The following is a 23,741-nucleotide window of genomic DNA, read 5'->3' as shown; positions in this document are numbered from 1 at the left end:
ATAAAATTACATAAAACCGATAAAGTCAGCTAGTACACAGGTGATGCTATACATAACGCTATATATATTTCTATATACTTGGTAACCAAGGGTTACATACTCCCCCTGGTGCATTGACACCATTTTTAACCCTCTGTAGGTGTCAAGGCACCATCTACATTGTTCACTATAATAAAACCTCACTAATATTCACATATTAACACTTCATGTAAACCCATTTGAAAGCCACCTCAACTCAATCATTTGTACTGTTGGCCAAAAAGGAACAGCTTGGATAACTGAGCTCTCTAAACTACTCATGCTGAAGTTCTCTTGTGTGTTTAATTCCAAATCTTTTCCTGGAGCATCCTCTCTAAATTGCTTTTTGTGAGCTGAACCAAATTGTTTTTCTACATTTGTGTTATGGCAATACTCCACAACTTGACCTTGAATAGGAGTTTTAGAATGCTGTGTCAAGACAAGATTAGGATGTATCTCACGATGATCATCACTATGTTTTTTCTCTAGCAAAACTTTTGAATGGGTCAAGTCTTGCCACTTATTTGTATTCACAATTTCTCCTCCAACCTCTTGTCTTGATGACATATACAGGTTCCTTGTTGGCTTGAAACAAATCGACTCCCCTTCACTGGTAAACCTCCAGGGCCTGTCACATTGGCTGCATGTGCTCCCTTTCTTCCATCCACCACACTAAACTCTACTTTTTCTCCCTCCCCGACACTTGAAAGGAGTTTCAAGGGATTGTTTTTTTTTTATAGACGTCCAATGGACAAACACATCTCTTTGGTTATCATGTCTTTTAATAAATCCATAGCCTTTTTTGACATGGAACCAGATTACAGTTCCAGATATTTTAGAGGCTGTATAATTAGTGTTTTCCAAATCAACACTATCTTCTGTTACTTCTTTCTGTAGTGTACCAACCACCTCTTCTGTTTGCAAAGAAATGTCTTTAGTATCATTTGCTTCAGGACTGGGTTTTATAGAGCAGGCAAGGATCTTGTTCTCAGATTCCAGCTGTATTAGACGTTCTTTCATTTCAGAAAGACTTATCTGATCCTGCTGTTTAGATAATTCAGCAGCTTTCAAGAGTTCAGAAGCCTCAATAATTTTAGATTTGAGTGAATGAATTCGTTCTTCCTGTTGAATAGACTTCTGGGCACTCTGGTCGAGCTCTGGTAGTTTTTCTTTACCCCACCGAAGCAAGTTGTCAAATTCTCTGGTTACCACAGCAAGCTCCTCTTGCAATTCCTGGTTCTGTTTTTCTAACTGGAAAACTAACATTGAGTCTTCCTTAGCTTTATTTTGTAAGTCATAGTGATTCCTCTTCCTTGACACTTCTTCCTGTAACATAGCTGTAAGCCATCGGATATGATTGAAACGTCTATCGGCTATGTATTCCATTATGTCCGCCAGATGTCTTACTTCACGAGGCCTATCCCTCAACATTTGTTCATGCTCACTTTGCTCTGTAAATATTTGTTCCATAATGTTTAGCCTTTTCTGTTCCATTGCCACTATATCCCTTTCAGCTATATTCACTTCTGGATTATGCCATTCCTCTTTTCTTTTCGGTTCCTTCCAATCATCTTGGCTGTCCATTCTGATACTCAAACTGGATATATTGCTTTTAGCCTTTTCATCTTTCTTCCCATTGTCCATACTATTCTCTTTCCTTTTCAACACATTGGTTACTTCTCATCATTACTGTTCCCATCATCCAGTAATATAACAGGGGATGTGGATTCCGCCATTTATTCAATTAGACTATCCTTACTTCCATCTTTCTGAAGTTCAGATAATAGTTGTTTACTCTTTGTCTTTTTTCTTCTCTTTTTCATCACTATTGTATCATCTCCAAATACTTTCTTGTCTTTACATTCTTGAATTCCTAACATTAAATCCCCCATTTCACCTGACATGTCCACTTCTTCAATCATTCACAGGATTATTGTTCTGGGTTCCAACTCCCCCGACTGCTACAGCAAGAGCATTAAGGACAATCTCTTCTTTGTTCTTTTGCTTCTTTCCAATATTTGTATATTTTTAGTAATGTGATGTACTTTCTCAACAATGTCTAACGCTACCAGCATCTGTGCGGTAACAGGCTCTGAGTGTCTCGTAATCTCAGCAGTGCCTCCATAATGTAATGCTGTCTTCGATCCTGACTATATGAGGTTGACGGTAAGTGCCTCCACCCCAAGCTTTAGTGATTTATATGGAATATATGTATATCTCTGGGTAGATGTTGTTGGGGCGAGCTTGGGGAATCGCCCTTTGAGTTGGATGATCCTTTAAACAATGAATGCGATTACATAACAAGAATCATACGACATATTGACATAAGTAAATCCACACAGACTAAATAGCGGAAACCACAGCATAGACATCCAACATAGTTTTTTATTATACTGGACCGGAACTTGTTTTCACTCCGTCCGGTTTCTGGAATGTCGCTGCTAAATATAAAGGGTATACAATCCTACCTTAATTGGCTACAAACAAGAACACAGCTTATTAGTTCCTACAGCTAACTAATACTCGAAACAGGTACATTCACTTTTTATGTCAGCAATCACCATATTAGCAATCCACAAATAGTTAGTATTATTGCGCAATAATGAGACCTGTAATAACGTACACTAGTGTATATAACCAAACAAATTAAATAATTGCATTTGTCTAACTTGGAATAGTCCCAAATTGATGAATCCTGACTTTACTTTGAAAGCTAACGCCCCCACCTGAGTCCTGTAAGGTGAGGTGTATTTTAATAGCTAGCTGCAATTTCCCACCTGAGTCCTGTAAGGTGAGGGGTAGTTTAGTAGCAGCTTGTAATTCCCACCTGAGTCCTGTAAGGTGAGGAGGGATATACTAGAAGTTGAAACTTTGATCAAGTTATTTGTAATCCTCGTTAGTATTTATCTGCCAAATAACTCTGGAAATATTCTGGAACTAATTTTCCACCCTTAAGGTAATAACAGTCCATATGGGGCTTCCTTCCTTGAATGGAGCTTGAGAAGTAGATTACAGTATCTGCCGTTCTTATGCCCAAACAGTGATCTATCCTAGAGTAAGTTTGGAATAAACACACTATTCACATTTGTATCCAATATCAATTATAATCCAATGTTGTTGATAGCAGTAACCATTGTACACTTAAATAATAATCTCAGAGGTAACAGTTATCCGGCTTGTAAAATTTCCCTCAGCTCTGCAATATCTGAAAACTCTAACGTAACATACACAGAACAGCACTTTATCTCTGTGTCAATGGTTCTCTCACAGCAGGGAGGAAAGTGAATTTCTGCCCCCAGCAATACTATCCACAGTCTTTTGGTACTGATTAATATGGTAACCCTGGTATCTTGACAGAGAAAAGAATATTTTCTACTCTCAGGGGGTATAACTGGTGCTCTTCCCCTAGATAACCTTTCCTCAAAGGGTATAGGGAGAGGTGTTGGGTTGGCTACTATATGATACCGGATTAATGAGGGTTATATAATTTGTGTCCTCTTAGCCAATCTGTCCACCTGTTACAAATTGTTACTGTAGTATCTGCAATCTCTGTAGTGTAAATACCAGAACTCCTGCAGTATTTACTCCTCACTATAGTTCCTCAGCCAATGAGCTTTTATAGATATAAATAGTCTCTGAGGTATGCTATACACTGTCTGGTCCGCTGCACGGACTAAAGCCTTGTTAATCTGCTACTCCAGACTGTGAGGATGCTGCCTGTCACTCCTGGTCATAGCCGCTCCAGTCAGTAACTGCTTCTTTGTAACACTGGGATGCTAACTATATATACATATATTTTCTCCTTTGTACAAGAAGTCTGTCATTGAATTCATCAAACTCACAAGCGCTAGCTTTGGAGTCTTTATGTTTTCCAGCACCCTCAGTCTGTTCCTTTACCTCCTTGTAATCCCCTCCAGTCACTACCTGCTGTCTTATTTACATAGATAGTGTCACTAGCTGGACTTGTACTCTGTCACAGAATGGGTGATCTGCAGTCCCACATAGGCCCTCTCCCCCAGCTGCTAGCTGTCACCTGAACTGCTTCTCTGTGGCTGCTGTGGAAATGGGGGAAGGCTTCCTGCTGTGATCAGTGTCACTTCCTCTCCTGCACAGGTAATACTGATGGGACTCAATCCATTTACCAGCACCTACTATTTGGGGGAACTCTGGAGCCGATGGTGTGGGCTCCAGCCTTGCTGACAGTTACCTCAGACTCTCCCCTCAGGGAAACTGGCTGCTCCGTTTCCAAGGGGATACAAAGCTTTATTAGTCCCAACTGTATGAACACTATACAACATTCTGGGCTGTTACATCCTCTTATTCTCAGCCTTCTCCTTTCCATGAGCCCTTCCATATATGAATGAATCCATAAACATATACCATAGCATTATCAGAGAATACAGGCAATAAGCATTGTATTATATTACAAAAACCGTTAAGATATATAAAATGGTACTTGTTTCCTAGCACGGCCACAATCTTAAGTAATCGTGTCCCTTAATTAAGGGACACGATTACCCCGATGGACCCGATTTCTTTTGAAATCAGGTCCATTTTGCCGGCTAGGAAACAAAAATCGGGTGCATCGCGTCGGTCGGGACCATTAACATTGGTCCCGACGCGACCGACGCGATGCCCCCGATATTTCCATTGACTTCAATGTTAAAAAATTTTTTAACATTGAAATCTTGTCGGGAAGTTAAAATATCGGGGGCATCGCGTCGGTCGGGACCATTAACATTGGTCCCGACGCGATGCGACGCGATGCACCCGATTTTTGCATAGGATTCAATGTTAAAAAATTTTTTAACATTGAAATGGTGTAAAAATGTAAAAAAATGTGAAATGGGTCAATATGACCCATTTCACATTATAAATGTCCCCGTCGTCGCCCCACGATACACGCCAACCCGAAGCGTGGCGAGCGCAGAGAGCCCGCGAGGGGCGGCGGTACGCGTCCTCCGACCTTTTCATGCCCTACTATCCACTAGGGCGTGGAGTGAGAATAGAATAGTGGGCATTCAGACGCTGGGACAGATTTTTGAAAATTCACAGCTCAAAAATTTTCAATCGTTAAAACTTGAGTTTACTCTTCCCAATAAATTCCTATTCAGTTATATTCAGTTGCGCCACGCTTGCAGCGTACAATTTAATAGCATCACCTACATACCAGAACTATCCCACACCAAGAAATTGTTAAATCGATGCCCCAACAGGCACCAGGTCGCTTTTCTACACAGGGCGCTTAACCAAGAATTTCAGAAAGATGAACTATTAGCCTTGAAAAACAAATGGGAGCAGGATTTAGGTCCCATCTCCATGGAAGGTTGGCGTCAGGCCCGGAATAATATTAGGTAAGCAACCTCACAAGTTCGCCTGCAGCAAATTCAACTATATATCTTTCACCGTACATATATGACATCAGAGGTATTATGTAGGATTGGTGGTAGAGCCGACTCTAATTGTCCTAAATGTCTGATAAACGTAGGGACATACTGGCATTTAATGTGGTCCTGCCCCAAGGTGACGCCTTTTTGGTGCGCCGTTATTCAAGAACTAGTATATAGAGGTGTTCCTAGAGAGCACTGCATACCATCAACTTGCATATTATCTATATTTAATGCTGTATTAATAGATACGTTTCTTAAACAATTTATTATCATAGCTTTTTTAGCCGCTAAGGCTTGTATAGCCAGAAAGTGGCTGGCCGGAGAAGGTCCTGAGGTAGAGGCTTGGAGGTCTATGGTAAATGAGATCATGGCGCATGAAAAGTTTGTCTATTTAGCCAGAGGTTCCGAACCTACATTTTATAAGATATGGAAATACTGGAGAGCCTGAATGACTTTAAGGTAATTATAATTTTAGCTTACAGATGGTGTTGAGCTCTGGTCCCCCTGTTGAAGTCTTGGTTATAAATCAGCCTGCCTGGAACGGATTAGGAGGGGTGGGGGGGTAAATGGGTAGGTGGGAGGATAGGTTGTCTATGTTGGTTTTAAATTATCTGGAAATGGTGGTTAAGGTTTACTTTAAGAGATGGGAAGAATAAGGTTAGTGGATCCTGATGGGGGTTTACTCCCACTTTAGCATGGGTCTCCAGGATGAATCATGATGAATGGAACATAGAGGGGTTCAACATGGGGACCTATGTTATGAAATTAAATATATGTTTGGAAATGCTATATAAAAATAAAATGTAAATCTTTGGGTGGATCCCCCCCACGCACATATTCTAGGATTGAATGGATATAGCAAAATCAGGTATGTGGGAGTAAGCTATTAATCTGAAACAGACTAAAACATATAGATACATAACTAAATAGAAATTCACGCAATATACAGGGAAGTCCATATAAATTATATAAAATAAACCTATACCCAGAAATTAGCATATCCCCTGAGTACGTAAAAGGCTGTGCCTGAAGTGGGTGGGGGGCAACCGCCCAAAGGTAAAAACACGTTGTTATACATAAAAAATAACAAATTCCCATGCGCTAAGATGATATTGTAAACCTTCCATCTTATCAAATGTCTGTCAAGATGTGTGTTGTTATGTTTTTTTTTTTATATATATAAAATAAAAATAAAGTGGAAATAAAGAGAATAGAATAGTGTGGCGAGCGCAGCGAGCCACCGAGCCCGAAGCGTGGCGAGCGCAGCGAGCCCCGCGAGGGGACGCGGATATCTTCACAGTTATACGCGTCCCTTCGCGGGCTTCACAGGTGTCCGTGGCGACGCGGACAGCTGTGAAGCCCGCGAAGGGACGCGTTTACCTGTGAAGGTATCCGCGTCCCCTCGCGGGGCTCGCTGCGCTCGCCACGCTTCGGGCTCGGTGGCTCGCTGCGCTCGCCACACTATTCTATTCTCACTCCACGCCCTAGTGGATAGTAGGGCATGAAAAGGTCGGAGGACGCGTACCGCCGCCCCTCGCGGGCTCGCTGCGCTCGCCACGCTTCGGGTTGCCGTCTATCGTGGGGTGGGGTTTACGCGCTTGAATTTGGGGGGGTTGGGAATTTTTTTCATTCAATCCAATGTAAAATTGGGTCCCAGGGACCCAATTTACATTGGATTTAATGAAAAAATCGGGTGAAAAATCGGTCGGTCGCGTCGATCGCATCGCATGCGACCAAATCGCATGCGATGCGATCGACCCGATTTTTTTCAGCACGATCACCCCGATCTTAATCGGTGTGGCCGTGCTAGGAAACAAGTACCTATAAAATTACATAAAACCGATAAAGTCAGCTAGTACACAGGTGATGCTATACATAACGCTATATATATTTCTATATACTTGGTATCCAAGGGTTACATAGGGAACAAGTAAACACCTGTTTACCAGCTGGTACTACTGGGGGCATTATGTCAAAGTTCTGCTATTACTGTGGACGTTATACAGTATATAAAGAGCAATACTTCTGTGGGCATAATGTGTATACACAACGTTTCTGTTTCAGGCATTTTGTCTTTACAGAGCCGGTAAGTACGGCGGGGTGGCGCCAAGCCAGAGAGCGGTTCCTCTCCACCGACTATACCCCGCTGCACCCCCAGCGCCTAAAAAAATATAATGAGTTGGGATAAGCAGCGGATGAGGAGACAGATGCTAGAGGTCCCCACAAACCCTCCCCACCAGCAATCCAGCAACACCTGCATTGTCTGGACCACTCCCACAAAATTCTTGGTCTCTGCACCCCAAATGGTCCGTCCATCCCCCACCCCACTGGCTCTGAAAATACAAATGCCTGTAATCACAGTTTCAGAGCTCACACATGCGCACATGTGAGAAAATCACCAGATATCGATTTATGCACATGAACTCTGAATCAGGCCCAATGTAATGTACAAAGCAACTTGACAAACTAATCTATTTTGAGTGTTGTACTGTGAAGTATAAGTTTTTTTTTTTTTGGTGCTAGGGGGGGGGGGGGGTACTTTGGGCGACCTGCACACATATATATCATCTGTTCCTACCGTCAAAATTACACTACTTTCCCAATTGGCAGTGTTCAGTGTAAAGGAGACTTGACCATTCTCATCTGTCAGCAAGGTCTGGTTTATTGTACCATCTTGACTCTGTAGATAGACTGTAACACCTCCTCTAGAGCTACCACCGGCATCCACCACTTTAATCTGAAATAACACAGTATGAGAAATGATGAGAACCACATGACAGCATAGACAATACATACTGTATACAGTATATATTCATTATAGACATAGTTGCCTCCCCACCTGCATCCTGCAGGATACTCCATGATACCAGCAATCTCAGGGGCAAATGCAGGATTTGTAAGGGATTGTGTTTCTGTGTGTGCGTGTAGCTATGTATATGGTGTTCAATACACCCATGGCATCATCCCGACTACCAAAATAAATTAGGATGCCAGCACCATACTACTGCCTGCTGGGGAAAGTATGCAGGTAGCATGAGCATGCACCTGGGAAAAGGGGTGGGGTTTAGGCAGTAGTGGGGGGATTTAGGGGGAGACTATGGGGAGGGGGGGTTAGGGTTAGGCACTTAGAAGGGGGCATAAGGTTTGGCTGCAGGGGGGGGCGTTTAGGTTTAGGGGTCGGGGAGTCAGGGTTAGGTTTAGGCACTAATATGAAGAGTAAGGCCCCTTTCACACACTCCGACTCCAGCCGGGCGGCGAAACCCCGCACGGCCAAGAAGTCGGGCCGCACACAGAAGTTTAGAATGGTGGGGATGGCCACAGCCCGGCAGCAGTCCCTTCCAGTGGTGACATCCGGCTGCAACCAGGTGGCCGGGCCGTGGCTGTCCCGTGTGAATGGACACAGTCATGTCCATTATTAACTTCTGTGTACGGCAGGACTTTTGGTTGTGCAGGGTTTCACCGCCCGGCAGGAGTTGGAGCGTGTGAAAGGGGCCTTAGGGTGAAGCTGTTGGAGAGGTGGGTAAGGCTGCTGGAAGGAAGGGTAAAGGTTTGGAGGAGGTGGCAGTGTGAGGGTAAATATACCTACATGACCCCTGTCCAGATTACCTCCTTCGGGATGCCAGTGTTGGTATTCTGACCACTGGCCTGCTCACTATTGGTCATCTGTATATACAGTATAATATATGTGTGTATTTTATGTTGTTGCTGGATATACATGTACAGATGGAGCCGGGCTCCCTCTTGCTGGCGAATCGCCAGAACGTCACCGCTGGCGATCCGCCAGCAGCCCGGCTCGACATCTGACTGAGTCTCACGCACACGCGCGTCTCAGTGTCCGTACGCCGGGGCGACGGGACCCTGTCCGTCTCCGCTTCAGGCTGGCGGGGACCCAGGGGAAGCCGTCGGAAGGGGATGCGCGCATCTCCTGCGCGCACGTCTACTTTCGCAAAAACAGGTGGCGGGGGATGGCGTCGCCATTGCCATCCCCTGCAAAGAAGAGCCCGGCTCCATCTGTATATATAGATGTGTCCACATACATCTTTTATCATGTATGGCACACTTTGGTACCCCTTGGACTCTGCAAAAGTCACACTTTGTGATGTTTCTAAAAAATAGCTTCTCTAATCTATTACTTTATACAAATTCTACTGCTGCAAAACAAAAATAAAATCTATGTACTTGCTACATTTAGAGAAACAGTTAAGCCGTGTTTTGCATGTTATTACAAATTGAGAAAAATAGCCAAGATGTATGTGGATATATATTAGAGATGAGCGCCGGGGCCAAAGATTTGGATTTGGATTCTTCACCGGGATTTGGATTTGGCTTTGTCAAACAGCGGTGAAAGTCTTTGGATTTGGATTTTATTGAAAAATGGTCAAAAACGCCCAAATTACGTAATTTTTGCATTTTTTTGTCCATAAAGTAGTATTGACCTCGATAACATTAATTTTCAGCCCTTTCCAGACAATTTTGACAACTTTACAGCTTACAATGATGTTTTCATTCAATTTAGGCCAAGATCTGCAGCAAGCTGGCTGATAATTAACACACAGAACTTCTGACAGTATCAGTATGGTGTACTGGGGTGCAGTACACACAAAGAATGAATAAAGAAGAGAAAAATTGATTAGGATTCTTTTACTTTAATTGATTTAATTTGTTTTTAATGCGCAGCTTGTATAACGCTGTGTGGAGGCCGAACAATCACACACCCACCTTCTGACAGTATACTATGGGTGCAGTACACACAAAGAATAAATAAACAAGAGAAAAATTTATTTTTTTACTTTAATTAATTTAATTTGTTTTTAATGCGCAGCTAACAGCTGCGTGAAGGCCGAACAAACGCACCTTCTGACAGTATACTATGGGTGCAGTACAAACAAACAATGAATAAAGAAGAGAAAAATTGATTTGGATATTTTTAACTTTAATGAATTTAATTTGTTTTTAATGCGCAGCTAACAGCTGCGTGAAGGCCGAACAAATGCATCTTCTGAAAGTATACTATGGGTGCAGTACACACAAACAATGATTAAAGAAGAGAAAAATTGATTTGGATTTTTTTACTTTAATTATTTTTAATGCACAGCTTGTATAATGCTGCGTGGACGCAGAACAATCACACACGGAACCTGTGGTGTATACTATTGGGGTGTAGTATACAGCAAAAAAAATAAAGAACAGCAAAATTTATTTTTTACTGTATTTTTTTTTAAAGGCCCGGGCCTTGGATAACACTGCATGGACCGTGGAGGCAGAACAATCACACACTGAACTTGTTTTGCTTCTGACAGTAGTATATGGTGTATTGGATTGAAGTGCAGCACACCACAATGACCACACACCACAATGGAAAAAAAAAAAATGAACAAAAGCTGACTTACAGCCTGCCTGTGTACTACTGTACCCCGCTACACTGACTGACAGCCTGCCTAACACACGACCAGCACAATTACAATAGAATTAAGTACATTTAATTATATATATAATATTACTATATATATAATATTACTATATATAACCCAGCACACAAACCCCTCTGCAGTCTGAACAGCACAAACCCCTCTGCACTGCACAAACCCCTCTGCTGAGTCTGCACTGCCTGCACTGCCAGAAACACCTTTGCACAGCACAACAACCCTCTGTCTGCACTCTGCACAGCACAACACCCCTCTGTCTGCACTGCACAGCACCCCTCTGCACGACAACACCCCTCTGCACACTAATGATTGATGAAAAGTTAGTGATTGATAACAAGTTCAAGTTTAACACCCCTGTACAATGTCTAGACCCGTCACGAGCAGAGCTGTGCGCAGTTGGTAGCGTGACTGTAAAATGGAGCCGAATTCTCGCGACGACCAACTTTTATAGACTCGGCGTCTCACGAGAATCCAACCCCAGATTCCCGCATTTGGCCGCGCTCGGGTTTCTGAACAAAGCGGGAAATTTACAAGCGCAGCTCGTGGGACGTCAGGCCGGCTATGTTCGGAGTGGTTCGGTTTCCAGAATGATAGGCCCTTATTCAGATCTGAACGCAGTACAAATTTGTTCTCAAAATAGGCAAAACCATGCTGCACTGCAGGTGGGGCAGATGTAACATGTATAGAATAGAACTCACCTGTCCTTTGTATGGGATCCCTTTCTTGTAGGAACTATCAGCATCAACAAACGACACCTTGTTGATGACAGTTGATATAAATGTTTGACCGGTTGTTGATAACTCAATTCCTACAATAGGAGTAATGATATGGTAGAGTCAGCGCATAATATGTATTAGGGTAGAACAATGATCATAATACTGAGTTGTAGGCATGATATGATAAATGAGAACTTGCATTGTAGTGTATTATTTATTTATTACCAGTTATTTATGTTTTACAGAGACTATTTGGCCATTTACATCAAACGCTACCCCAGTGGAGCTTACAATCTATGTTCACTACCACATGTGCGCACACAGACACACACACATACACACACACACACACACACACACACGCACACACATTCAAGGTAGGGTTGATTTTATTTGGAGCCAATTAAAACTACCAGTATATTTTTGGATTGTGTGAGGGAACAGGAGTACCCGGAGGAAACTCATGCAAGCATGGGGAGAATATACAAGCCCCACAGTTAGGGCCATGATGGAAACCGAACCCATGACCTCAGCGAGGCAGTAACGTACATAAAGTATGATGCTAGGCCTCCATAACTTGCTTAAGTAAATATGTATGCAATAATATCCTTCTACGTACTGGCAGGTATATTACAGAGAATTTTTATGACTAGAGGGTAAAGATGGGAGTCCTAGTGGAGATAGAATGTTGCCCATAGCAACCAATCAGATTCTACTTCTTATATATTCATACCCTCCAACATGACCCATTCCATTAGTTACAAAATGCTCTGTCCCTGGACTTCCCTTCAGTGGCAGTTGCAGAGTTGGGGCTCCAGCACAGTCCAATATTCAAAAAGGGGAGCCACACCTAATGCAACTCCAAACATCACTGTCCTGGACTCACTGACCGTTGATGTGGCTCCCCTCTTTGAATTTTGGACTGTGCTGGAGTACAACCTCTGTAACTGCCACTGGCAGGGAAGTCCAGGAACAGAGCATTTTGTACCTAATGGAATGGGTCATGTTGAAGGGTATGTATATTTAGCAATAGAACAGCATTTTTAACCACTGTGCCTTGGCTCACTAGTTTGCCTTGAACTGTTCTCAGAGCCGCCACCACCACCAGTCCAACTGTTCATTGGTCTCTTCCTGCTCCAGTCCTGAGTCTGTATGCGGGGCAATTTGAGGCCACCCCTTACTGATATCAGTGGGTCCAGATCTGGCTGCTGGCCCCTCCTCCTCTTGTCATCCGCTAATCACTATTGGTTGGCGGCAGCTGTTGCTCCTTCTCTCACATTAATGGTGTAATGGTGCTTGTTGCTATTTCTGATGCTTTTTGAGCTTGTGCATACACGCTATGATCATGCACCAGCTCTGAAGTAGGCCCTCTGCCTTTTTTAAGTGAGAAAATGAGCATACAGTCAGTGGCGTCGAGAGGGGGTCGGAAACTTTTTACCTGGGCCTGGGTCTGCTGGAGGGGCTCATCTCCACCCTCCTGCATTGCGGGGAGCCGGACAGTGGGTGAGAGATGACAGGCTGCTGCCGCAGCACAGCCTCTCTCCCCAGCTCAGCATATGCTCTTATTGCTGTGTGCTGAGCTGGGGAGAGATGCAGCTGCAGCGGCAGCCTGTCATCTCTCTATCTCTTGCTATATTTTTTTTATGGGGCATGGCTATGCCCCCTCCTGGAGGCACTGTCCGTCCCACCTTTATTTTTACTGGGACCCAGCCGAACTGTCGTCTCCCCTGCATACAGTACTACATTCATGGGCAAGTGTCACAGGACAGATTTCTTTTATTTCTTATAATGAACTTACATAGTTACATAGTTATATACTGTAGTAAGTGAGTGTGAAAATAGACTTGCATCCATCTAGTTCAAACTAGTTACCTGTTCCCTCTTCAAAAATGGAGGCTGTTCCCCTTATGGTTGTTTCAAGTTTGGAGTCATTCAATTTTAAAGTCTCAGATTTAACATCGAAGATGTGACATCCCGTCCCATCCAGCTGAGAGGGAGAGATGAACAATTTCAGGATTCGTTTATTAAAACAACAAATGTCCAACTTTCAATATGCTGTAAGTTTTGTGTTTTTATTCCACTGCAAAATTCTGTACCATAAATATCTGTGACAATGGGCCTCATTCAGTATGGGTTATAGTTTTGTCAGAACAGGGCAAGGCTGCCCCCCATGCCGGGTCATTCTTTGCAGTGCAATCACATAAATGGGTAACCCCCTGGCTGCACAACTTGCTGCATAGCCAGTCGATGAAACCGCAGCGGCCCTTCCCACAAATGGCCCAGACACGCCTGCATTGTCCGGAGTGTGCCACTGCAATGTTGCATCACCAACCCATGCCAGTGCTTAGATTGCCAAAAATTGCTGAATAGTGATATTCAATAATTTGCTAGGAAACCGTAAATAGAACAAATGTTTGGAGTTTAAGTCACACAGCATGATACGAATTCAGGGGTATTAGGACCTTATTCCGGTCCATTCGCAGTGCCGTGTGCATTCGCACGGGTCTGAAGTCTTTACTTTGTGCATGCGCATTTCTAGTAGGTAGATGGACAGCGCACTCTGTGATTGTTTGCGGTGTTGTTCAGTGGGGGGGGGGGAGGAGGTGGGAGAATGGGATGAGGGAGGGGGGGGGGGTGGGGAGGATGAGAGGTGTTGGAGGGGTCAGTTAAGTGTTCAAGTACTAGTCAAAAAAGGATGTTGGGTAAAAATAAGAATTTATGAACACTTAACTGACCCCTCCAACACCTCTCATCCTCCCCCCCCCCCTCCCTCATCCCATTCTCCCACCTCCCCCCCCCCCCACACTGAACAACACCGCAAACAATACCAGGGTGCGCTGTCCATCTACCTACTAAAACTATTACCAAAGGGTTTTTGGACAACCCCTAGGACAAGCAGCACCACGTACATAGAGCGCAATATACCCTACTTTGTGCATGTGCATTTCTGCATACACTTGGTGCATGCGGCCACTGCGAACAGTCAGTGGGCGGGGGGGGGGCCCATTAGCATATGGGAACGCCCAATGTTTCATGGGCATACCCATGAAAACGCTGGGCGTTCTCATGCTAATAGGCAGATGACATGGGTGCGGGGTGCGGGGGACGGGGGGGCAGCTGACATCACCGGCTGTCAGCTGCCTGCCCAAATCGCTTTAGAATTTGCACACAGATCTAAGGTTGCTCTGAGCAACCTTAGATCTGCGTGAACCTTCCACATCATTCGATGGTCGCCAATCATCGAAATGTGGGTGTTACCCCGCACACTGCGAATGGATGTTGATGTAATAAATCCATTCGCAGCAAGTGCGTGCGACCACACGTTGTGAATGGATGGCGACCAAGCCACCGTTCGCAAGGCGGTGTTTGGGGGACTCGCAAGGCTGCAAATTTGAAGATTAGTCGGCTGCATGAACATAGGCTACTAAAACAGTTAACTTGGTTATTTATTCAGACAGGCTAGATAACAAATAAATGAATGTATTATATTGATGAATCGTACAGTACAGTAGCGCACGCAGGGGGGCTTTCTGAGTACCCAGAAACCCCCCCAGGAGTCTAAGGGTTCGAGTCTGAAAGCTGAGGGTCGCCTCTTTCCATGGGTACAAGAATTTAAAAAATCGGCCCTTGGGAACCGGAGATATCTGACTTCAAAGCAGTGGTCCCCATCCAAGCCTGTTAATTGCTCTCCCAGTCAGATATTTCAGGTTCTGTCTCACTTAGAGTTTTTCTGAGGGGAGATTCCAAAAGCTGGGACTCTCCCCCTTTGAGGGACACTAGAAGCTTGTCTCTACTTTTCACAGAACCAGAGATTTTGGCAGCTGGTTACTGCTCCAGCTCCACACACCTGGTATGTAGTTTTATTTCCTCGTTGGCAGATTGCTCTGCCTCCTGAACTCTCATCCCCTAGTGCCCAATAGCATTTGGTAGGTGGGATTCCTTAGTTTTTAATTCCATTATCTATTTCTGGGAACTGGAGATATCTGCAGTCAAGCAAGCTGTCCTCCCACCAGAAAATTATGAATAATAAGCCCACTCCACTATACACCCCTCCTCTGCATATTAAACATCCTCTACCACCCTGGAAGTTATGTATCAGGGCCCCTTCATTAAGCCCAATGACCCCTTCTCCCACCCCATCTCCCACCATCTGTGCAGTAAAGGGGTAATTAGTGGAAATGACTGATCCAGGTCCTACATGCTGAGCGGTTGATATAATACCCCCTACCATCCGCGGGACATCATAGCACCCCCCACCCTACCGCTGGAGGATCGGTAGGTGCCCCAATACATTGCTATGCCCAGGGGTCTACACTGCTGTTGACGCCCCTGTATATATATGTGTGTGTGTGTTTATGTGTATATAAATATATATATATATATATATTTTATTATTATTTATATACATTTGGTCTATCTATACTACTTTAACTGACCCGGCATATACTGGGTCACCTAAGTGTCCATCTCCGTGCTTTGCGCCGCCCCTCTGGAAACCCCCTTCTGAAAATCCTGCGTTTGCCACTGCAGTATATACATTTTTTAAATTTAAGTTCAAATCATTTGGAGAATATGTAAATGTGACGTTACAATAATCATGATGGTTTGAGTAGACGATTGGCTGGAGGTTGTCACGCTGACTCTAAGCCACTACCACCAGCTTAATACGGCTTTACCATAAATGACAAGTGGCTCAATATTTTTAGATGTAACAGAAATCACTAAAGAAAGCAAATAAACTCCAAAATGTTACGGCCAATATGTATCCATAGTAAATCATTCCCCAAGCAAAGTCTCTCCCAAAATGCCATTGCCCTATTTTATTAGAAATAGTTGGCCGATTCAGACCTGTCCGTACAGGCCCGAATTCATCCCGTCCCCAATGTTGGGGGTCTGCGAATGTGCAAACCACCATAGCGAGCGCCTTTGGCAAATTTCTCGCAAACTGGGGTGCTCGCTGCCTGATTGACAGGCAGGGGGCATTCCGTCAGGCCCACCCAGTGTTTTGTGGGTGTGCACACAAAAACGATGCGACTACAGGTGTGCCCCTGCCTGCTGGGGGCGAGTGGATGATATCACATGACATCAGCGCTTGCCCCCAATTCGCAGAAGAGCGGGCAGATTAAAAGTAAATCCAGGCTTACTTTCATTCGATTGGATGTATTCTACTAGAGAACATGAAGGGCGCCTGGATATGAGTTGTCTTCCCAAAGCTGCTGTTGGGGTATAGGGGTAGTCACTCCCTATGAAAGGTACAGAAAAAAACAAACAATGGCCAGTATTCAATGGCCGGGATTGCGGCTGGCAGCGAATCCTGTGTAGGATTCGCTGCACTTTCGCAGCAATTCTCCCTTCAGGGAGATTCGCCCGGCAGCCACCCAGCCGCCCTATTCAACGCCTGAGGGGCTCTATGCCCCTGGTGGCGAATTTTAACCCCCCCGGCGAATGCCGCAGGGAGCTGGGCCTGGGGGGCGGCTGCAGGGAGGGAGATGGAAGCCTCCCTGCCTGCGCCGGACACTGTGGGGGTGAAGGAGGGTTGGCAGGGACACAGGAAGAACCTCTCTATAGCTGGCAGGGGACTGGGATAGGAGCTGCTGCACTCACTGGTCTCGATCCATATGTAATGATCGGGACCAGAGTGCAGTGAATATATGAATATTAATGAGCGGCTCCCGGCTCCCGGCCCCCTGCTGGCGAATGTGTAAATAAAAAAAATATATAAAAAAATAAAAAATTAAATATATATTCATGTGCAGCAAACACAGAAATAAAAATAGCTTGCCCGTTCACTGAAAAAAAATTCATATTTTTTGACACCCTAAAAAAAATAAAAACCCCTTTATTTTAAAAGATCACATTCCAGTTCACCTAAAAAAGATGACGAATGTAAAATGGAGAATCATGGCGAAAATCAATGGAGAAAGCCTTTTTCCACCTGAGCCTTGAATACACTCTTGGCGAATTCGACTAAAAACCCCATTGAAAACCACCGGCGAATTGCACACGGTGAATCGACAGATATTCGCTGTTCATTTGCAGCGAATTGGCTCCATTGAATAGGGCGAATTGTTTTTTCTGACAGAAAATTCGCTGTTACCCCGGCGAATTGCCAAATTCGCTGTAAAATACGACGAATCTGAGGCATTGAATAATGCCCAAAGAAGCAGAACTACAATGAATAAAACTCTGAGTTTAAATATTTACTTTATATAAAATATATTAATAATAACATCACATAAACATACATACTGTACATATATCAATATAAAAATGATAAAAGAAATATCTCTCTCGCAGGATGGATGGTATAGCCTAGGGTATCATAAGGCTCTATATGGATGTATCCAATTTCAACAGGTAAGTTCACATGCTATTGTTGCTGTTGTCCCTTTTTTAGATGGTACAGGGGAACAAGACTCACAGGTCCCCTCTATTTACACGGTATGCCAATGCGGTGCTGCTGGAGGAGTCTGTAGAGTTGCTATGCAGGAGTTTGTAAATGGAGCCCAGGTCCTCTCTGGTGGTATTGGGCCTCTAATGACCGCTGGAGGATATTGGGAGGCAGGGTCAAGGGTATAGATGTAGTTGTCCTCTCACAGGTGGCTTTTGAATATTGCAATTCACCTGGAGGTATCCAAATGGGTGATGTGTTGGGGGCCAAAGTGGGTCCTGTATAGATTTGCCCAGGAAGGCAGTGAACTCAAACAGGTGGCTGTGGTTTGTAGCTCCCCTGGAGAAATCTGCCTGGTGGGTGGTGATGGAAGTCCAATAGACAATTCCCCAAGATATCAAAGTCCAATTTAGTGGTCCCCAAAAATGGAAGTAGTATAAAGGAATGGAAGGCAATTTCCAATAGCTTTTTGGTAAAATCCTTTTCCCCCCCTAAAAAAGCCACAGCCAGTGGTGAAACGCGTCAGCTGTTTGCCTACCACTCCAGGATTGGACCAGAAAGCAATTGGAAATTGCCTTCCATTCCTTTATACTACTGCCATTTTTATATTGATATATGTATGTTTATGTAATGTTATGATTAATATATTTTATATAAAGTAAATATTCAAACTCAGAGAGTTTTATTCATTGTAGCTCCAGCGCTGCTTCTTTGTATGTTTTTTCTGTTACTTTCATTCGATGATCACTCACCATCAATTGATTTTTCATAGCAGAGGTGTAAGTGTACACATCCACTCCTGTCGTAGTGCTGGGAATTGGGTGGCGAGGGGGGGGGGGCGTGCGTTTGATGTGTGTACCAATTGTGGTAATAACAGAGTAGTGTAGACACTAGCGAGACGGTCTGAATCGGCCCAATGTGTGTACCAATTGTGGTAATAACAGAGTTAGTGTACACACCAGCAGAATGTTTCTGATATAAAGGAAAATGCGCTTGATTGAGAGCCGTGGGAACCAATGGCATCACTAGGGTTGGTGTCCCCCTGTGTAGTAACTCATGTTTCTCTTCCTTCTGCTGCCAACCAATCCCTGCTTTGGACTCCTGGTCAGCTGAGTGCTTCTGTCCAATAAGTGACCAACTCTTGTTTGGTGGGCTATTTAAACTGCTCTTGTGATCAATTGCTGTCAGCTCGTGGTTGCTGGGGATTCTCCTGAGTTCCAGATGTTTCAGATGATACTTCATCTGTTCAGGAGCATAAATAGAATTTTGTGGGCTCTATAGCAAAATCTTGATAGGGATCCCACTCTGCTATTGTCAATACAAAGCCCCTTAAACGGGCAGGAGGGTGAGGGGGAGTAACGGAGAGGCTATTGGGGATAGAAAGAGAGAGAGGAAGTGGATAAGGGGGAGAGAGACAGGGTTTCCTGGAAAAAGACGGAGTAAAAGATTCAAGAGAGCGAGAGGGTGTCAGGGAAATAATGAGATAAGAAAGGTGGAGAAAAGTGGGAGGAGTAAAACTCTAGGTCCAGTGCCCTGAGCTGTACAGACAAACTAAACAGCCAATGGAGGAGGCTAAAGGCTAAAAATGACAATAATGTAATTAGGAAAAATGGGTATTTGGAAGAAACCGCAATACTCTGTACAAGGCAGATTCTCACATAGGTAACTGCCTTTGATCTCACTTAAACTTTCATTGATCCTAATCAGCATATTGTAAATTAACTTTCTTATGATCTCACCTTTCCACTGAAATGAACACAAATTTCTTCTTGTTTTGTAAGATCAAGATTCCACCTAAAATAACCAGGTTTTCGGCACACGGTAGCAGTGTAATTCCCTTGGACTGGCTTCCCATATGTGTACCTGAGAGAGATGTGATGAGTAAACAGTACAGTATATATCTGTTGGTGGCATCAGGGGCATATGCAAGTAGCCTCAGGGTATACCCCACAGCTAATTACCACAACGGCTCTATCTAAGTAGCTTGAGGCTGTAGTCATCGCAGCAGCTAATTGAATACGCTCCTTACAGACGGAGATACAGTACATTGGCCGAAAAACTGGAAAATACAAAATAAAATCCTGGCATCACATGAATAATAAAGATATTTTACTCAAACCCTATTCTACTAATAGCATGCTGATTACACAATCTATGGATTATATATAGAAGAAGGTTATACTGTAGGAGCATCACAGATTGATTTATATTAACAAATATAGACAAAGATCCAAATAACAATTTCCTACATGATTAGGAGCAAGTGTTATTATAATGCAGGAATCTATGGGAATAGTCCTGCATTATTCTTCTCCGCACATTATCTACTTTTGTAGATGTACAGTAGTATAGAAATTCAGGAATACGGTTGTGATACCCACAGGTGTAGGTTGGTTGTGTTCTCTTTCCGGTGGTGCCGCTTGGATGGTGCTGCTTCTTCTATGTCATAGAGCAGTGGTTCCCAACCCTGGTCCTCAAGTACCCCCAACAGTGCACGTTTTCCAGGTCTCCACACAGAATCACAAGTGACATAATTAGCTCCACCTGTGGATCTTTTAAAATGTGTCTGAATAATGAGTGCACCTGCTGTGTTACCTGGAAAACGTGCACTGCTGGGGTTACTTGAGGACCAGGGTTGGGAACCACTGTTATAGAGGATTGGAGGCAGGAGACTACTTTAACACTTTATTTGCACCAACCTGGACAACCTGTTGCTTCTAATATCAGTACATAATACTTAATGACAGTAAATAATTTACCACGTGCTCTGACTAACTACAACTCCAGGGAATCGCTACATTCTACGGTTCTAACCAATAACGCTACACACTAATCCGTATAACTCGCTTCTGACTGTTGGTACTATGGGGGTTATTTTGGTTCACTCTTTCTGACAAATTTCTTCTTAGATGGACAAAACCATGTGCACTGCAGGTGGGGCAGATGTTACTTGTGCAGAGAGAATTAGATTTGGGTGTGGTTTTACTTAAAAGTGAGATCTATATTGCAGTGTAGAAATAAAGCAGCCAGTATTTACCCTGCACAGAAACAAAAGAACTCACCCAAATCTAATTATCTCTGCACATTTTACATCTGCCCCCCTGCAGTGCACATGGTTTTGTCCATATAAGAAGGAATTTGTCAGAAAGAGTGAATCAAAATAACCCCCAATAAGACAGTCTAAACTTCACATTCAATGGAACATAACCTGAGTATCACATTTGCATAAATCAAACAACACATATAATTACTAGTGCATAGATAAAGATAAACAGGACTGGTTATTGCATACGTAATGATAAACAGATAATATTAGGTATTATTGCGCAATAATGAATATTTTTATAGTGCACTTGTTATGGAGTGATATCACTGTAGTCCTTGCCCAAAGTGTCCCTTCTATTGGGTATAAAACAGAGTCTTTGGGATTAGAGTTCAACCATCCCTCAGAATTGTAGAAGTGACTAAAGCATCTTTAGCAGTCAGTTCCTTGCCCCAAATAGGTATTTGTAATCCACCGGGTTATATACAGTATGCTGTTAAACTCATTTAAGTGCCTCCTTGAGAGTTCCTTGGCTGTATGAGAAGCCCCAGATCTCAATGGCTCAGCTATCAAGCAGGGTGCTGCTTGTCCATCAATTCAACAAGGGATTCCCTTCCGTCCTTACTGCTATTCAGGCAGATGGTAGCAGAGGGATTAATTGGTCCTAATCCCTTTTCTAACCCTCTCTCGCTCCTTCTAGGGGTTAATCTTTAGCTGAATAGCCTGAACGTGCCCCTGCTTCCTACTGAGGTGTGGGGTCTGGGCAGTGGGGTGCTCTCCCAAGGAGGGGATATAGTGGGGGCCACTCAGTGTCACAGACTTGGGGGTGTTATCAGGGACTCACGAGGGGTCTCATTGCTCCAGTCCCGGCATCCCTCCTTCTCCGGTCCCGCCGTGGTGCTGCCACTCTAAACTTGCGGTCTCTTCCTGCCCCCAGCTGCCCTGTCCATCAGCGTCACTCTTGGCCCATCCTGGCACTTCCTCCACACTTGCCGCCCCGGGACCCCCGCTCCGGTCTCAGCAGGTGTGGCGCACTCCTCCCGGTGGCCATGCAAGTCACTCCTGCGCTACATTTTTTCACACACTCTCTACCTCTGAACACATAGTAGGGACCTTCATACTTATAATTTCTTCACTTTACTATCACTATTCTCTATTGTGATGCCCTGGGGGGGTCCTTGGCTGGATCATGTTTCAGGGTTAACTGCGCCCCAGGTGGTAACCCCATAGTGTTAGGGACCTGCTCGACAAGAGGTGACCTGGACAATTGGTGGGCAGAGCGTTATCACTGGCCAATGATATACCAACAACCTCTTATGATAGATTATATTGTAATGATCGCATAGTGCATCTGCACCCCCTCTGTCTCTGAGTACACCACTTTATTCTCAGCCAATGGCACCTTTCATTACTGAAGAGTGTGCAAGTTAGAGCTATTTTGCCTCATTAGGTCGACACAAGCATTACGTCGACTTGAGGAAGGTCGACATGGGGTTTTCACTTGTTGTCGACCTGTGCCGACAAGCGGTATTTCATGACCTACCATCCACTAGAGCATGGAGGGAGAATAGAATAGAGGCACCGTGCCTAAAGCATGGTGAGCGCAGCAAGCCACGCGAGGGAACGCAGTGCCCTGATACGGTGCCCATGTTGACTGTGTCGACATTCGGGACAAAAAACCTTGCAAAACCCATGTCAACCTTTTGACTGTCTACCTAAAGCTTGTGTCGACCTAATGACTCTGTCAACCTAAAGCAATGGTGACCTTAAGTGGTTGACCGAATGCATATCGACCAAATGATCCCAACCCAGAAAAACAAATGATGTTCAGTAAGTACAAACTACATTATGCACTAGAAAAATGTGCCAACAATCACCACACAACTGGTCAAATACAAAACTAGAGTTTATGTAAAAAAAAAAAATGCCGAAAAATCAAAACAAAAAAACTTTATTGGCACTACACATATTAAACGTATGATGAAAATATGACATAATTGTCTTACATTCCATCTGCAATGTTGTTACATAAATTGACTTAAATGACCCACTCACCTTCCACATAACTGAACCGAGACGTGGTCACTGTTGAACATAACATACTTAGGGAACTGAAGGGTGGCCTCAAATTTTGGAAGCACTGTAGAGATAAATTGGAAAGAAGTCAGAGGTGACTCAGGAACCCATTCTACATATTGCAGCATAGGAAGGTTCCTTACCATATTCCTCCACACTGAATGTATGGACTATGTTATCCACCCGAATAGAATAATCCCCCAGCTGGGGCTCGGAGGAGAGAGGAAGGGAGAGCTCTGCAATCCCGTGACGGAGACTCACATTCAGCCACTGACCAATCCGGTTCTTGCTTGGATCCTATAAGAAAGCCATAATACATTTATCTCATCTTAGACACAGTATACATTTCCTCATAATATTGGGTACCCCATTCCTTGTTGGATCCGATACGATTTGCCGGCGGTCGGGATCCCGGCGGTCGGAATCCCGACACTGGAATCCCGACCGCCGAAATCCTGACAAGGGGGGGACATGGATCGCCCCCCCTTGCGGGCTCGCTGCGCTCGCCACGCAGCGGGCCCGGTGCCTCGCTACGCTCGGCACGCTATTTTATTCTCCCTCTATGGGTGTCGTGGACACCCACAGAGGGAGAAAGTTTCGGGATTTCGGCGGTCGGGATTCCAGTGTCGGGATTCCGACCGCCGGGATCCCGACCGCCGGCAAATTAACTGCATCCCTCCT

At 44.2% G+C, this 23,741-nt stretch overlaps 1 protein-coding gene across 2 annotated transcripts in view; it reads right to left on the bottom strand.

Annotated features, from left to right (window-relative positions):
- The window catches only part of LOC146009245 (alpha-2-macroglobulin-like), a 144,116-nt gene that overhangs the window by 109,578 nt on the left and 10,797 nt on the right, over window positions 1-23,741 (bottom strand). For both annotated transcript variants that reach the window (XM_083149411.1, XM_083149412.1), the window contains exons 6-11: window positions 23,204-23,357; window positions 23,040-23,124; window positions 19,681-19,804; window positions 13,423-13,537; window positions 11,533-11,642; window positions 7,987-8,145 (exon numbers count right to left, since the gene is read on the bottom strand). In XM_083149411.1, coding sequence (XP_083005537.1) covers window positions 7,987-8,145; window positions 11,533-11,642; window positions 13,423-13,537; window positions 19,681-19,804; window positions 23,040-23,124; window positions 23,204-23,357 — 747 coding nt within the window. The remainder of the gene's footprint in view (window positions 1-7,986; window positions 8,146-11,532; window positions 11,643-13,422; window positions 13,538-19,680; window positions 19,805-23,039; window positions 23,125-23,203; window positions 23,358-23,741) is intronic.

This window comes from Crinia signifera, chromosome 6, assembly GCF_055691185.1.
Source record: "Crinia signifera chromosome 6, ASM5569118v1, whole genome shotgun sequence".
In the NCBI taxonomy this organism is placed as follows: Eukaryota; Metazoa; Chordata; class Amphibia; order Anura; family Myobatrachidae; genus Crinia; species Crinia signifera.
The sequence above is the reverse complement of the archived record's forward strand: the minus strand, read 5'-3'. Positions and strand labels throughout refer to the sequence as shown.